General features: G+C 37.3%; 1 protein-coding gene across 1 annotated transcript; it reads right to left on the bottom strand.

The window, feature by feature from the left end:
• Positions 1-595: 595 nt before the first annotated feature.
• LOC104101250 (endoribonuclease Dicer homolog 1) lies at positions 596-17,586 on the bottom strand. The gene is made up of 20 exons (XM_070182144.1): positions 16,089-17,586; positions 15,890-16,003; positions 11,295-11,505; positions 10,582-10,976; positions 10,263-10,488; positions 9,583-9,755; positions 9,376-9,498; positions 8,587-8,747; positions 8,264-8,497; positions 8,038-8,188; positions 7,786-7,968; positions 4,517-4,678; positions 4,309-4,404; positions 3,587-4,212; positions 3,148-3,248; positions 2,855-3,054; positions 1,858-2,778; positions 1,584-1,748; positions 1,107-1,474; positions 596-981 (listed from the first exon to the last, which is right to left on the bottom strand). The coding sequence occupies exons 1-20, from the start codon at positions 17,022-17,024 to the stop codon at positions 804-806; spliced, it is 5,724 nt and encodes a 1,907-aa protein (XP_070038245.1). The 5' UTR covers positions 17,025-17,586; the 3' UTR covers positions 596-803.
• Between the last annotated feature and the right edge of the window lie 213 nt (positions 17,587-17,799).

Below are 17,799 nucleotides of genomic sequence, written 5' to 3'. Positions count from 1 at the left end.
TAAAATTATAGTCAAGGTTATCCCTTGTGGCTTTACTACTTCCGGTCTCAAAATAATAGGAGTAATCATTTTGACAAGCTTAATTTGTTATAAAATGTTATTTTTAAAAGTACAAGCATTCATTGCTTTTTTCCTAACTCATCCTTACAGCTCCAATTAATAGAGTATTAACAATGAAATGTTTATGACGAGATAAAAAGTAGTTTAAACTTGAGTCTCTTTCTTAGGAGGGGTGCAATAACCTTAACGGACAAATAATATGACCGTACTGTTCCAATGACATGGAACTCCCAACAAAATCTTGAAGAAAAATAAATCAATAAAATACGCTCCTCGCACATTTTGAAGTACAAATTCATTAAATTCCGTACTAAAAGAGAGTGGATAAGAGGCACAGAAGAAGAGATTCATTGGCTGGATCAATAATCTAACACCTAACTAACCGATAATTATATGACTAATCTATCAAAACACCCGAAAAACGTCATTCTCCACGGAAATTTCATTTTGCAAAACCAAAAATTCTTCCAAAAAGCCTCAGAAAATGCAGCAATTAACCCCATGCAAGAATAAAAAAGGGCAGATCAATTGGAGATTTTAACGTAACATTTGTCTTTCATTCCAAAGACTTCAAATTTTTGTGGGATAATGAGGCAGCTTATGTTGGATGCTAGTAACAAAAGCATATCTTACAAGGAGTTTAGGGCCCAAATTTTTAGTAGAGACAGACATTATGTAAGCTTGTTTTGCAGGGAATAGGTATCCTGATAAGCAATAGAAGACTGCAATATCTGTAAAAGGGTTCATGAATACCATCTATTTAAGAGTTCCAGTAGTAGAGACGCTGCAGAATCCTTGGCTTTCTTTACACTCGGCATAGGTTCCCCGATACATTCATCTGTCCATCCTTTGTCCGAAGTATTTACGCGTACACCATATGTAAACCTCTTTGCATGTGCTGGGCCACCCTCGTGCACACTTCTGAAAAACACCAAATTATTGATTCAGTTTGCAATTCAGAGTGAGGATAGACATTTTTGTTCACCAACAATATCATAGTGCAATAGCATGTAGGTAGAAAGCTAAAATGTAAAAACACTTCTTACCGATACAGTGGCATAGGCCAATTTCTACGTAAGCATATATCATTCAATGTCTGCCTGGTATACGACGGGTTTCCGTTCTTCTTTTTCTTCCCATCTTCAGCCTTCTTAGCTTCGGCTTCCTCCCTCTCTTTCAACACAACAAGGGCATTCCTGGCAGCCAACTTCTGTGCCATTTTCTTTTGAGGATTCTGAGCCATTCCAACCTGAATACCATCAACATATACTTCAACTGTAGCTATATTCCCACTTCGACTCGCTTTGTACTCTAAGCCTTGAGCTTGTTGTTGACAGCGTTCTTGTAGTTCACGAACTGGATGCATCGGCAGTGTTTCTGGTGTGACCATTGGATGCAACAATGGTTGAAAAACCTGAGAAAATTCACGAATCAAATGAGCTGACATCCCTACCAGAATTCATTCGCCAATAACTGGACAGCTGGATAATGAGGTTAATTATTACAAGGCCATTGATACTAACCTTCCACACAGCTGCAGTATCACACCCACTGTCAAGAAAAATAGCCCCAGCAATTGATTCAAAAATATCACCAAGAACTTTAGGAGCTTTGCAATCCCCTAAACCAAAGGAGTTGAAACCTGGTTTCGATAGTTCATTCTTAACCTCACTCACAAAGTCACGAATCTGGACAAAAAGGGGAAAAAAAAGGCATTGGCATACATTCTTTGCAAAAGGAGAAAGTCCAATACTGACAAAAAATTGAGTATGCAAAGCGGAAGCAAAGTTAAACAACCTGCTTTTCTAGAGCACTGGATCCATGACGAAGGTGTAAATGAAGGCTGTGTTTAACCGCAACACGTGCAAAATTCTCATTGTTCACAGCTGCAGCTCTCAAGTCGGTTAATCGGCCAGGGGGAAGATCTGTGTATGTAAAGAACAAGTGCCTCGTGATGAGATGATCTAGTACTGCATCACCCACAAACTCCAGTCTTTGATAACAGGAGACCCCAGAAGACGGGCGTGAGGCATGAGTAATTGCTTCTAGCAGTAGGCCTTTATCATTGAAGCTGATGTTCAGAGCACCTTGTAATTTATCAAAGTCAACACTCCTGAGTACATTCTCGGGAATGCTATAAGGCCTAATAGAGTACTCAGTCTCTTTGAAGTCGAAATCAACCTCAACCCCGATCCATTTCATGAAGTGGTTTGCAGCATACTTTCCACCATCAACATAATATACGCCAATCAGTGATTCCACAACATCAGCCATCGTCTTGCTAGAGAGTACACGATACGAACCTGAATCGGTATCAAGCTCACCTTCTTCAGCTTCCTCATCTTCAAACTCATCAGCAGCAAGTGTCTTTGCTGCTACAGTCCCATTTTCTGTTATTTCATGACCAAATATGGACGACTCCTCTTCATTGGTGTCCTCGTCATACACAGGCAACACCCCTGGAGCGGCCCATCTCGATGGAGAAAATCGATCTGCTTGGATGTATGATTGGAGTCCCTTATTTAAGGCATATTGGTACAAGACCATGTTGCTTACCAATTGTTGTCTCATCCTGGTGAGTTGTCCTTCATGTTTCTGAGGATATTTAAGGAAAAGATACCGACTAACAACCCATTTCAGATAGGCATCTCCAAGAAGCTCTGCTCTTTCATAGCAGAAAGTCTCTTGGCAGGAAGCAGCTGTCAATGCTTCCAAGATCTGTATAACAAATTGCTTGGGCATCAAATGAAGTCGTAAAGACAAACTCCAGAAAATAATCAGAGGTTTATTTTACCTTCAGTGCTGGGACAGGGTAACCAATCATATCCTTAAGCTGAACAGCAAGCAGCATGCTCTCAACCCTCCTCATGATCGAGGGCAATCTCTGAGCACCCCGAACAAGGGATCCAGGAAGTGGATGTAAAAAGCAGAGCTCAGGAGGGAGGAAAACATAATATGTTTTGTCAGTAGCTTCTTCAAGTTCACCCTCGTGTTCTACAAAAATTAATTCCACAATTACCAAAAAATGACATGAACAAGAGACAAGCTCAGTCAGAAAAAAAGGAAACAGGTAAAGTATAAGCAGACCTTCTGAATGTTCAAATCGTGGTGACAGAAGGTTCTTGCAATATGAAACACCACGGCCTCTTAATAGAGGCTGCTTTTTATAGACCAAATCAACTCCGTACCTGCATACAAATTGGACTGGATAGCCAAATGCACCAAGGTTGTACTTGAAAACAATTGAAGAAAAGAACTTCCCAAATCTAGGACTTCCAAATAGCGGATAAGGGAAAAAGTGTAGGCCAGTTGCTCCAAAAAGCCAACTTATCCCACCCTTGAAAGTAATTCAGCCTTTAAAATGAGAAGCCTTTTATTATTCAAGTACAACCAAGGTGCACTGAAACCACCCAATCCTTGCAAATAATTAAGCATTTGTTAGCAGCAGAATTTAAGAAACCATGGTTCAAACTTCTAAGGACGTGGGAAAAGAAAAGGAGACACTAAGATATGGGTGATAACATACTTTTGCTTGTAATAAGCAGCATAACTGCTGTACTCAAGAGGACCTAGGTAACCTTCTTTCCTAGGAAATGAGTTCTCTGCAGTCATATCATTGGGAATGCAATCAACATAAAATCTCTTTCCAGAGTGAGCTGCAGTGACAATTCTCCCTACAATATCTTCTGCTCTAAGACAACAGTCAGCCATCATTATCTTGTCTTTACTCGAATCAACTTCAACCAAATCAAGGCTACTCCGGTGAGGGACCAATCCAGATGCTTTGACCACATCAAAGTTTGCAATAGCACCTCTAACACCGTATGTAGGATGAGACTTCAATCCAAATGCCATACCATGTCGCAATTTCGCAAAGCCATATTCCCTTCGATCTCCACCAAGAGCACGTTCACTGGTGCCAAGATATACATCTGGACGAGCTTTCTGAAGAGGATTGCTCCATACATCAGTTTTAGTAATTTTTTTAATAAGATCCCAGTTGATATCTTTTATAGGATCTCCAGATTCATCACCAGTAACAGGGGCAAATAGATATGCCTTTGCAGGGTCCCAAGGAGTGGTGGATGGCTCAACATCAACATCCAATACAATGCTCATCATTCTTACATGAAAGCTCTTAAGGGACGCCAACTGCCGGTCAGCAGAAATTAGAATTTTGTTCAAGGTAGTTAAATGCTAAGCTTAACAATAACTCATCATAACTTAGATAGCAAAAGAAATCTCAACCTGAGACTCTGTCACTTCTATTGGCCCTCTGAAGACAAGAGTCGCCTTTGTTTCTACAGTCCGAGCAATAAATAAATCCATCGACATCGATAATACCTGTATCCAATACGAGAACAAGATGATTATTGAGGGAAGAAACATTAATAAATTCACATTTGGTAAATAGATGTTTAAGCTTAAGATATAAAAAGGAAAACAAAAGACGAACCTCTGCATCCAGCTCATTGCCAAACAGTATTGCAAACTCTGACACATCAGTTAAGAATGGGTCCTTCGAGGTGCCAATATTCACACATTTGATAGCATACATATAGAGGTGAACCAACTTTGAGCTGTCACAAGAATCCTTCCCCGACAAAATCCATTCACCCTTCAGGGAAGAAAAAGGAGTTGCACATAATTGTGTTGAGAATATTGAAAGTCAGAGATCAAACCAAAGTTTGTTCCTTAAACTTACTAATGAGAAAACTGAACAGAAACTCTTCTGTAATAACATAGCATAGATCAGAATGCAAACTCTTCCCGCAAAAGCATCTACTGTCTTATCTATATTATATTAAAAGCACGAAGGCCCTTAGCGAAATGTCGTTCGTCTTTTTTACCCTTTAAAAATATTTTTTGCACTAGACAAAACAGTCATTTTAATTATAATCCTAATATATAGGAATTTTATTTAATTATTTTCTCTGTTTTAAAAGGCGTTTCTGGGGCGAGGCGTACCAAAAAAGCCCCGGGGCGATGGTGTGGGGCGAAAATCTCAAGAGGCGTACGCCCGGGCGTTCGGAGCGCGTTTTTTTAGTAAAGAGTAAGCCCCAGAGACTTTTTCAAATTAAAACATAATTTGTTGAATTAGTCCTACATATAATACCCAAATTCTCAAAAGTCAGTTTGGTAATTACTCAAAAGGTTTAAAAAGGAACTCAAAAGTATTAAATTTAAAAGTAAAGACCTTTTTTATTGATTTAAGCCATAATTCATGGTTTTCACAATTTTTTATCTTGTCCGCTAGTATGCTAATATCTCCCAAAAGCAACGAATATTTAATTTTTTTACAAAAATAAAGAGAACTACATTTTTCTTCATAGCAGCAAATTCAAAGTTCAGGTTAATCATCCTTTTTGTTTCTCCATATAGAAAACTTTATTATTTTAGACTCAAATTACTTGTGCTTGTAAGTAACGTATAATAGATTGTTTTGATTAGTTTTTTGTGGGGATGGAGCACACATATATATAGTTTTATTCAATTTTTATGCAATTTTACCTGTTTATAAATATTAACTGTCATTATATTATTTTATAAAATATTAAAAATTAAATACCTATGGGGCTTACGTTGTCCCGCGCCTCGGGGCTTACGCCCCGCTGAGGCATATGTAAAACGCCCCGCCTTACGCTCACGCCTTTTAAAACACTGATTATTTTCACAATATTTAAGATTTCAAAATTAACTATATTAAGTGTATCAAAACCTTCCTTATTTGGATTATACGTAATATAACAGTTTTAAAAAGGAGAAATAATGACAATTTAAGAAGAAAAGGAAGAGTAAGATAAGCCTTCGTTTCAACTTCGAAACCAAAAGTAAAATACAAAAGAAATATTCTAGATTAATTTAAAAATAAATAATTGTATTGTTAATCTCCTTTCTTTTCTAGGTTTACAATTTTTATAAAATATTAGGTTTAGTAATCCTTATTTTCTTTTCTTGGTTTAGGAGTCCTTATTTTCCTTATCTCTTTCCATTTTTAGGAGTCGTGTTTTAAGGTTTATGAGTATTTTTCTTCAAAAAAAATAATAAGTCATTTAATTGTTTTCTATTATTTAAGAATTTGAAATCAACTAAATGTTTTGTTGTTAAACCATGCTTGGGAGTAAGCTTAACTAAGAAAATATTTTAAATTTAAGAATATAAAAGAAAGAAAAGTGTTGGTAAGAGCCAATAACGTTAATGATTCTACTAACATAAAGATCTAAAAATAATATGTCATAACAATTTTTGTGTTCGCTAAACCTAAAATTCTTATCGGATAAAATTTATAATTATAGTAAAATTGGAATGAGCTAATATTAAGATTTGAACAAAAATAAATTATTTTTTCAATGTTAAGAATAAATAATTAAGTCATTAGATTAATTTAACCAAAAAAGTCTTTGAATTAACTATTTTTCAAAAAAAATAAAAAATTGAGTCATTCTTTTCAAAATTCATCATGTAAATCGGTTATCGTATGGTACTATGAATCAAATTTTAAAAAATGTAAATTTTAAACCATAAGAATGAAACATCAGAAAACAAAATGTATTCTAAGTGAGTTGTCATTAATTATTTTTCTTTCTTTTACTTTTCATTTCAACAAATGAAAACATCCCTATATTTTTTTTTTACAATCTAAGTTACTTGTTATAAAATATTAACATAATGTAGTCATTTAAAACTTATCATTGATGACTTAATTTACGTATTCTTCTTGCACACATATTTTATTGAATGACGTTAAGTACGTGTTCAACGCACGTACACTAGAGCTAGTACAAGAGAATAGTGTCTACAATTTTATACTTTACTACTAATTTCCTTATCATTGCTCTCCTATTTTGTGGTGAACAGAGTAGGACATAATACATTCTTTACGAAGGGTAAGAATAATCTGCAAAACGTATACAGAAGGATAGAGAAGCTATTCCTCAAAGTAAACTTTGAACAACAGAACCCTTAAATCAACAGGGCAAATAGATTTGAAGTCTTGCAAAGATGGAGGGGGCAGCTGGCCATAAGAGTTTTTTGAAATAACTGAAGGAAATTTGTTTTAAAAAGGCATGCTACGTTAAATAAAATTTTAGAAACTTTTTGGGTAGAAGAGTGCCTTACGGCACTTTTTGAGTAAAAGATATCTTCTAGTACAAGCAAAACACTCACAATATTTCACAAAAGCCTATAACTATCCAAACAGATTTTCTTTTGCACAAACTGTCTCCAAGAAACTCCTCTGTAACTACTTTTTGGAAATTGTCCAAACAGATCTGGCGTTAGATTGAAAAGATGATTGAAATTTTTTCATTTTTTACTTTTTTGTTGCAAAAAGCTTTTCAACTTTTGCAACTTTGTTTGCTTGCAAGTTTCCAGGAAAAAAATTATATCATTTTCCGAACTTCGCAAAATTCTTTGGAAAACTGAAAAGCTACAAATCAAAGAAGTCGGAAAAAACTTCCAGAGTTTGGACATAAAGTTGGTTTCTTCAACCAAGACAAACAAAGTTTTTATTCAAAAAGAATCATTTTTCCAACCAAAAGCGCCTTAAGTTGAAATATATTTAGCCCGAGACAATCAAATACTTCAAATTGCTTGATTTTCATTTCCCTGCTTCCAGTGGACTGTTTCTCATTTGATAATTTTAGTCTTCAAACAAGAAAAGGGTACAGCAAAATAATTGATTAAATAATGAATAATAAATCAGAGAAGAACAAAGGCACTAACCTTGAGAATATCAGCTACACCTTCAGGATAAAATTCCCTGTGCCTGGAAGTTCCGGGAATTGGATCACCTTCATCTTCCTGTTCAGCTTTCTCCAACTCTGCCCCGCTTCCCTTGTCTGGCAAGAGCATGTCTGTAAATGCCCCCATCTGGTGGAGCTTCTTGCAAGCATCCAAACAAACAGCCTGCATCAAGACTACTTTTAACTGCTGGTATATCAAAATTGTTAATTGAGAACAAAAGGAAACGCAGACCTGCTGGGCAAGGCGCATTGAGCTGCACACAGGGCCCTCAAGTTTCTCGAAAGGTGCATTGCACGGGAGTTGAAGCCTACATGAATATTCAGTAGGGCCACCTGGCTTCTCATGACGCTCCATTATAAACTCAGGACGGAGAATTGAGTACCTGGAATGAGACAGAAAAACAGTTAAACCAATCATTAAAATATATTTCTCAGTAGGCGTACGTATGTAATTCCACCTGTCACTTGGTAGCTGGGAGCAATAGAAGTGGATCAGCCCAACAGCAGAATTTAAGCTCACAACAGCTCCAGTGGACTCCACCTGATAAACTGAATCTGTTGGTGCCTCCCCAGAGATCAACTTGGACGCACCTTTGAGATGACTAATATCAGTCCGCTCAATTGCTTCTTTCCGCAATGTCTCTTCACTGTTTCTGGCATTCCTCAGAAATGCTTCATGCGACAAATTATCTCTAAACAATGATTTATAATATCGCTTTAGAATCCATTACAGTGCACAAGGAGGATTAGAAGTGCTGAAATACATAAAGAATGCAGATACCTCTCAACCATCAAAATATAATCTGATCCAGGCTTACGGGCACGACCCCTAGACTGGATATACGCCAAAATAGTTTTGGCCAGGTCAAACCGGATAACAACATTGCATTGCCGTATGTCAAGTCCTTCCTCAGCAACACTAGTAGCAACTAACAAATTCATCTGTAAAATACTTGCAAACAATTAGGAGAAAACAGAATTATCTATACACAAGCTGCTTTTGGCACACAGCCAAAAGATTCTAGAAGAGAAACTTTCCAGAGGTTCGGTTGTGTGTAGAACGACTACATGAAATTAGGAATTCCCAACAGTAAGATGCAGCAACAAGGCCATACAGATATTACTAATAGTTGAATAATAGTTGGCCACCGAAAGACAACCAAACTTACTTCCTTATAGATATTAGTACTCTGTTTCCAACAGCATAAGTTGCAGCAGATAATTCAAATTATATCTTGTTTTAGAATTACCTAATCAACTTACAACAAGAAGAAACATAAAATAAACCAACTTCACATTTCAAAATCACCGCTTCATTCTCAGCAAAGATTCAACAAAGAACTCAAGAATAGCAAGGCAGGCAGTAATGGTTTTTAAAAGGCAGGCATGTCACACATAAGAGTTAACTCCAACTTGAAAATGCATAAATAAGTGACGGCCGCTAATAATATCATATAACATAAATCTACTGCCAATACTAAAGTGTAAACCAGCTAAATGCTGTTGGCAGGTTACTGATGTAAAACTAATAACAATGATATTGAGTCCATAGCTTGGTACTGAGACATACACGACCATCTCGAAATTTGGCTATCGTGTCCTGCATTTGGCCTGTTCGCATTTCTTGACTATTGTTATGCCCAATTAAACTTGATGAAGTGATAAAACTTAGTGAAGGGAGCTCCTCAAAAACCTGCATGCTTAGCAAAACTTGTTATAGGATAGTGTCATGGCAATGCACTTTCCTGATAAGAAAGTGAAAGAAGCAGCTATGCACCTTCGGAAGAACCAAGGCTGTCACAACACGCTCAACGAATATTATAGCACGAAAATCCTCTGTATGCTGATACTTGAGAAGTATCTTAATTAATGATTGAACTTTTGGTGTCACTTTCCCATCAGCCACAGCAGCTCCTAAAGTCACATCTACATGCTCTCCACTAGATACAACTGCAATAGACATCTCCAATTATGTCAAAGATCATGAGTACATTTTTCTTATGAAATCATGAATACATTTTTCTTGGTAAAAGGCCTCAAAATGTCTCACTTTAATATACTCAGCAATGAACTTTTTACATTTGTTGCAAACTTATGCTTCTCTTGATATAAGAGCATACATAGGCACAAGTGTTACATCTGAGGCATATCAAATATATACCCCGACATTTGTGAAGGTAAGACATGACAAAGAAGCAAGCACAAAATGGGTACAGTTAAAGGGCATATATACATAATATCCAACTGATTGAGTATGGTCACTGTGATACAAGATAATAATCGAACATATGTTCTCCGCATTCACAGAATCGTCACTATGATATAGCATACATTGAACACAGTAATGTCTGGCAAAAATTGAATATATGATCTCTGCATTCACAAAGTTCAACGTATGATTTTTAAGCAATTCTTGTATTATGGACACATGATTAAACTACTGTAACAGGTGCTTACCATGACTTTCAAGAAGCTCGCCCTCCTCCATCTCATCAGGCCTATCACAATCACTATTCGGATTGTTACCTTCATCCATCTTACCATTTTCTGCAACTGCTCCCTCTGATAACTGGCATTGCAAGAGAGAGACAACCTTATCCAGGTAGGATTCTTGGAACTTGACATCAAGCTGGTAGCTTGCCCTTTCATCATTTTGTAAAGCTGTTAAAAAAGAGCGTGCTACCTACAAAATAAAAAGGGCTTCAGGAGACGCTGCATGCGAAAACAACCTATTTACAAGAAAATAAGGAACAAAAAAAGTGGTAACATTTACTACCTTGTAGGCACACCACTGTCCCAGTTCACCAAGAGCATAGTTGATAGCCCTCAACTTTTGAATTAAATTAGCAGCCCCATCACTTTCAGTTCTTTCAGATACACCATAGACTTGGCGCAGCTCTTCTCTAGCTCCAGCATCACGAGCGCCCATAAATTGCCATTTACTTCTTCTGGAACTTGACTGTGCAGCTTCTTCAACCGCTGATTCCATTTGTTTTATTTGTTCATGAAGGGACCACAAACTAGCAGCTTTATCATACTCCACTACTACTTCTGACGGCATTGGCACATGTTTCTCGAGGTCCTTGCGGTCCTTTATGGTAAAGACGACTGAATCTAATTTCGTTTCCAAATTACGAATCTTTATTGCACAATCAACTTGGCTGGAAACACCTATATCAATCGCAGACATTACAAATTTTGTGAAATGCAGTAGCTCAATATAATCGGCAATAAGGATACAGAGAAACAGAGCAGAAATAACATGAATAAAGTCAAGTTTAAGATTTAATACGAAAAGGGAAGAGCAGACTTCGTTCACAAATCCCTTTCGACAGAATCAATACAACTCAGAAAATACAGAGCAATACAAAAGGAAAAACATGACCAAGCCGAGTTTGATATTTAGTAACAAAGAGGGAAAGAGGAAACTTCATCTTCAAAGCTATCACTTTTGATAGATTCAGTCTTATTAGGGCAAAGAAAGACTACCCTTCAAGTTAACAGGTGAAGCAGTCATGCCAAAAACAGATGGCCTTTTCTCCTTTTGCGTTGTATGATAGAACTCAGACATTACTAAAGAATACGGATGCTTCTTCACAGCATGATGGCATTCATCCAGAATAAGGAGATTAATTGCTTCCATTTTTATTATACTGTGCCTCAAGATGTTCAGAAGAATCTGAGCAGTCATAACCAAGACCTGCAAAAAACAGAAGCACTCGAGTGAGAAGGAATGGAAAATTCAACCATCAACCAACTCCCACAACTTAGTGATGTGACAGTTATTCTCCATCTTATTTTGCATAGGTACATTAGTGAGCATCTGATAATCAGATCACACTGATGCACGCAGCAAACAACTGTAGCTATGGGTAAAGACTAGAGAGAAGAATGCCTCTTTGCACAGATAGTTCGCTAGACTGAATAGAAACATGAGACTACACAAACACCCATATTGTAAATAATATTTGACACTATCTTGATGTATTATGAGTCGAAAGCGAATATTTTGTCAGAAGAAAAATTCTAGCTAGATTTTTAGCAGAAAAACAAGAATTGGAACAGAATTGAAGCAATTAGGATCCCTCTGAAGGTTGCAACATAGATAGAGAATACAAATAGCAGATCAGATTTCCGGGAACATAACAGTGAACTGTGACCGTGGAGAAAGAGGAGACACTTCTATTGGCATTCAGCAACACTATTTATATTACACTAGTACAAATTACATATTTTTCTTAAAGAGAGAAAAACTGACTCAGTAGAATATCCAGACTATTTTGGTGCATTATTTGTTCTGCAAGTGAATTAATAAGTTTGAATTTGGATGCGTGCTCCCTTCATTCCAATTTTTAAGTTCTCATGGAGATTAAGAAACAAAATTACACTGATTGTTTGAGTAAACTGCAAATATGAAGACATTATCTCCACCACCCGCATTCTCTCTAGTATCACTAAGATTATCAAGTTAAGACCTTTTGAAGATTTATCGAATAAGGGACCATTTTCTTTATGCATAGTAGGTGGATAAAAGGAAGGATCAATTCAGTTACCTTAAGAAGTTTGTGATTGATTACATAGGATAACTTATCCCATGAGAGAAGAGAGAGGGGAGGGGGGTGTTAAAAGTTATCCCATGGATAATTTTGTCTATTTCTCTCTATCCCCCTTCTCCCACTCACGTGCCGCTCGCTTCCTTCACCTCAGAATACATCAAATCCAGCCAAAGTACTACCTTTTTATTTTGTTCAATAAGTTCTCTTTTTTGTTTAGTTTTATGCCTAATTTCATAGATAACATGTTGATATTACATTAATATTCATCCAAATAAAAAATCTAATACTATGCCTTAACTCTTAATCTTATATATAGCTTGTCTTTAGGTCAAAATTAGTAATTACTACATATATTTACAACAAGTATATTTTAGTCACGAAAATTCTAGTCCAATCTTTCATCCTTTCTGTACAAACATATGACAAATTTTCCTTACTCTCTCATTAACAAGCACCTCACTAAAATGGGAGTGTCACATCCCACCCTATGTTTGCGCATGAAACAAAGGAACCCTAATCACAATTCACAAAAGGATCCGCAAAAATCAACAACTTGTCCCAAAAAAACATGCACTCATGTAGACCCCAAGACAGCTTTAACTAATTCATCATGTGCATTGCAATCACATCAATCATAGTATCAGCAGATTGCTGAAATTTCAGCTCACTAGCACCTGAAAAATTACGTTACAACCATTGATTAACTATAAATATGTACAATCTCACAATATACAGTCCATTCCTTTTGCGTCTCTGCTAACCAGATGAGAGATAAGATGATTGTGGGACCCTACAGTGAAATATCCGGGCAGTTTGTGGTAATTTTATAATACTGAAGACTTGGAATCAAAACTTCAGCGCCTAAATAAGTTTTGCTTCACAAAGGATGATGAAGATTTTGGAGAGAGGAGATAACACACACACATCTGTCTAATATAGCTCTTTCCCCACCATGGTTAAAATAACTTAAATGTCAAGAAACTCCAACATCACAAAATTCCAATCAAGGTAATGTTGCACATGATACTGAAACTTCATCTAGAAAGACATTCTCATTCTACTTGTACCGATGAAGAAGCTAAGTTTGTTTTGACATTACATTTAAGGACATCTACAAATGCATTTATGCCCCGCGTCACAAGTCACGGCATCTAAGTACAACTTCAGAAGTAAGTATCCAGAGAATTGAGAGAATAGTTCAATTATTCACAAAATCAACAAAGATTCACAAATGACTATAGTTACACCAATTAAAAGTGAAATCTAAGTTAACAATGGCAGTTCACCAAACCAATTGATGATTGGCTATGTATGGTGAACAACATACTTACTAGACGTTTCAATAAGTCTGTAATGGCATAATATGTGGGTTTTTTAGAAAATAATAGGACTATCAATATGTGGTTTGTAAGGCATTGGATGAATGATATGATCATACAAGTCCAACATGGATTACCACATCACAGTTATATTCTTCCCATCTGGTTATTGCATCTATTGCCTATTGGTTAGACCCGTGGCTATATTTGATACTTCTGAAGCAATGTCAAGACGAGATAACAGACATTAAAAAATTACTGACATTCTGAGGAACAGAGTTGTCAAAAGCTCATTTGAGGCACGCTTAAGCCCTGAAGCTCAGGGTTGGCGCTTCGCCTCACTTAGGATGCACTTCTGTGTAGGCAAGTCACTAAGGTGTGCGCCTCTTGAAAAGAGAGGTACTAAATAATAAATATTGGCAAAAAGAAATATTAATTGTATGTTACCATCTCAAAAAAAAGATACACTAATTGTTAAGGAAATCATTATGAACGAAGTTGTTACTTTTTTTCTTGCATCACATATATGTTCTTCTTTTTCTTCGTTTCGGCTTTTTTTAAAGCTTACGACAAAGTACTGAGGGAGCTTTTATGGAGATGTTTGGAGGCTAATGGTGTTCCAGTAAAATACACTAGGGTGATTAAGGACATGTGATGGAGTTAAGACTCGGGTGAGGGCTGTGCAAGGAGACTCGGAGCATTTCCCTGTGGTGATGGGGTTGCATCAAGGATCCGCTCTTAGCCCGTTTTTATTCGATCTAGCCATAGATGTGCTGACGTGACACATTCAGAGGAAGGTGCCATGGTGTATGCTATTTGTTGATGACATAGTGCAGATTGACGAGACGCGAGGCCGGGTTAACACTAGGCTGGAGGTTTGGAGACAGACCCTGGAGTCTAAAGGTTTCAAGTTGAGCAGAACGAAAACAGAATACTTGGAGTGCAAGTTTAGTGATGGGACGCATGAAGCCGAAGTGAAAGTGAAACTTGATACACAAGTCATTCCTAAGAAAGATAGTTTCAAATATCTTGGGTCTATAATCCAAGGCACGGAGATATTGTCGAGGATATTACACATCGTAGTGGAGGGGTGGATGAAATAGAGGCTCGCCTCTGGTATTTTGTGTGATAAGAATGTGCCACCAAGACTTAAGGGCAAGTTCTACAAAGTGGTAGTTAGACCGACCATGTTGTACGGGGCTAAGTGTTGGCCAGTCAAGAAATCCCATGTCCAGAAAATGAAAGTAGCAGAAATGAGGATGTTGAGATAGATGTGTGGGCATACAATGAAAGATAGGATTAGGAATGAAGTTGGACAAAGTAGGAGAGGCACCTGTGGAGGACAAGTTGCGGGAACCGAGGTTGAGATTGTTTGGGCATGTGAAGAGGAGAGACATAGATGCCCCGCTTAGGAGGTGTGAGAGGTTTGCCATGGCGAATCTGGGGAAGGGTAGAGGTAGGCCGAAGAAGTATTGGGGAGAGGTGATTAAGCATGACATGGCATTACTCCAACTTATCGAAGACATTGACCCTCGATAGGAAAGTGTGGAGGTCGAGTATTAGGGTTGCAGGTTGATAGCTAGTCAAGAGTTTCTCATAATCTTACCAGTAGTATTAGTACTATTCTTGTATTTTCCTATTTTTAGATCTTTATTATTACTCGTTGTGCAGTTCGCCTCCGTTATTTTATTACGCCTTGCGCTTAAGCCTCGATACACCTAGAGCGTTTTTAAATGCTTTTTGCCACAACTCTACTGACGAAACCTTTGTTGTTTTCACAAAATATATGATCGGAAATCAGGAAAGCTTTAATTTTTAACATCAAAACTACAAACCAAGCAGCTTACGGAAATCGCTTTAAAGGATAGTAGAATTAAAGAAATTTCAGAAACAGATTCACCCAAAAAAGGATAACAAGAACATTTCATCAGCTAACTTACACCAATATGACTTCATAAGCAGCCATTACTTGTACTTCCAAGTGGTTAAGAAAAGGTACGACAAGGTCGATAAGAATATAATGAGATACACCAAACACAGGTGCGCACAAACTTGTATTTTGTGCACACTTATTTTTGCTCAATTTCATTATACTCTTGGTGCTATTTTTTTCTTAATACATACCCTTCTCCCAAAAAGAAAAGGTGTGCGCAAACTTGATGGTATCACAATAATCATATATAATTAGAAGAGAGAAGCATTAACCAACCTGTTTAGTTTCAAACTCACGCTGCCACCTTCGTGCATCCCAAAAATCTTGGCCCATCTCACCACAATAATGGCCAACTTGATAACCAGTTTGCTCACGAATAACTTCTGCTTGCTATGTTCCAAAACAACAAACCAAATTCAATTCCAGTTTACACAATTGTGAAAATGGGTAAGCGGAAGACGTGCTAAACAAATACCTGATAAACAAGTGGAACTTTAGGGACCAGAAAGACAGCCAGCATCTTCTTGTTCTGTTTGTGCAAGTCATTACATAGACTCTTCATGAGGAGGATGGCAATAAGCGTTTTTCCTGCTCCTGTTTCAAGAAAAGCAATTGTATTTTTCTTTCTGGCATGCTCAAGTACATCCAACTGATACTTGCGTGCTTGCTCCTTGGGAGCTTGTTCCTTTGGTTGAACATCTTTCTTCTCAATAGCTCCAGAATGTTCAACGCTCCTCTCAGTCAGTAACTTCCCCTCTCGATTTCTATCTGCTTCCCATGAACCTACCCGAAATACCATCTCATTCTTTTCTTTGTCCCTTTCCCAAAAGCCCCTTCCTTCCCTCCAATCCCTATCTCTCATACCATGATTTTCCCTTCTCTTCCTGTGATCCCTATCTACTCTATTGATCTCATCACTCTCGTGGTCGCGGAATCTCTTCCTAGCTGCCAAAGGTGGTCTATCACGGCCTCTCTTCTCGCGGCTAACACCACGGAGTCGTGCCCTTTTGCCATTTCTCTCTTCATGATAATCTCGTTCCTTATGCCTAGAAAGTCCATTTCCTTCATGCAAGGACTTCTTTCCCCTGTCACTTCCATTCTGCTTAGTATTATCCTTGTTAACTTGTGGCTCATTGTACTTGATAATTTCAGCTGCAGCTGAACCTTTACTACATCCATTACTGTCATTGTGATCCACACAAGGTGCAGAATCATCACCATTCTTTAATTTTTCAAGAATCCCATCAATTCCACCAAAGAAACAAGGATCAACACTACCATCAACCGGACCCAATTGATTTGATGGCTCAACGGGGACAAAATCTTGAATAAACTCATCACAGGAAATATCCTCACAAGCATCAAGCCAGTATGAGGGTTTCTCAGAACCTCGACCGTCATCTACCTCCATTACAGAATTGTAATAATTTTTACCAATTCATGCGTACCTAAATGAGCAACAAAAAATACAGTAATGTAATAATTTTTTACCAATTATGCACACCCAAATGAGCTACAACTACTCTATGAACTTCATGAATACAACAACACACAGCCCAGATACTGTATTAAACCCTAGAATCAAAGTTTATTCTTCGGCATAAAAATGGATCCAAAATTAGAATGGAGTGAATAGAACCTGGTAAAAAAGGAGAGAGGAAGATTGCAGATTGGCGTTGGATAGACCGTACGAAACACGCAAATATAGTGGAGGAGCCAACAACAAAAAAAAAAGAATCAATTTGATTTATTAGTGCGATTTTTCAAAGATTCGCAAGGTCTATCTTACGCCGATCCTGCTTTCTACTTCTCTTCTTCTTCTGGTCCCAACTACACTTTGTTCCCAAAATATTCTCTGCTTCTCTAATGGGTATTAACAGTTTTGAAGTGAAGTGATTGTGAAAAGGGAAAAGGGGCGGCCGTTTTGGCAAGTCAGGAGGATATTGCACCCTTCTCCGCAAGCCCTAGCAAATAAATAAAATATGTAGTCAACCCTATATAAGATTCGGTTTTAAAAAAAATCTTTTGGTAATGTCAATTTTGTTAAGGTACCGTTTGGATCGACTTAAAAGTAGCTTTTAAGTTAAGTGCTTAAAAATACTTTATAAGTGCTAAAACTTATTTTATAAATAAGTAGTTATGTGTTTGGATAAAAGTGTTGAAACTGAAAACAAGCTAATGAAGTG

The sequence above is a fragment of the Nicotiana tomentosiformis genome, chromosome 8 (assembly GCF_000390325.3).
Source record: "Nicotiana tomentosiformis chromosome 8, ASM39032v3, whole genome shotgun sequence".
NCBI classification, from domain to species: Eukaryota; Viridiplantae; Streptophyta; class Magnoliopsida; order Solanales; family Solanaceae; genus Nicotiana; species Nicotiana tomentosiformis.
This window is presented reverse-complemented; position numbering and strand designations above follow the sequence as displayed.

What these genes read in the sequence shown, in the direction of transcription:
- LOC104101250 (XM_070182144.1), bottom strand. Translation starts at nt 17,024, where the DNA reads ATGGAGGTAGATGACGGTCGAGGTTCTGAGAAACCCTCATACTGGCTT. An exon ending in AAGTTCCACTTGTTTATCAG is followed by an intron (nt 16,004 to 16,088) that starts GTATTTGTTTAG and finishes TTTGGAACATAG; the next exon opens with CAAGCAGAAGTTATTCGTGA. An exon ending in GCTGCTTATTACAAGCAAAA is followed by an intron (nt 3,249 to 3,586) that starts GTATGTTATCAC and finishes ATTTGTATGCAG; the next exon opens with GTACGGAGTTGATTTGGTCT.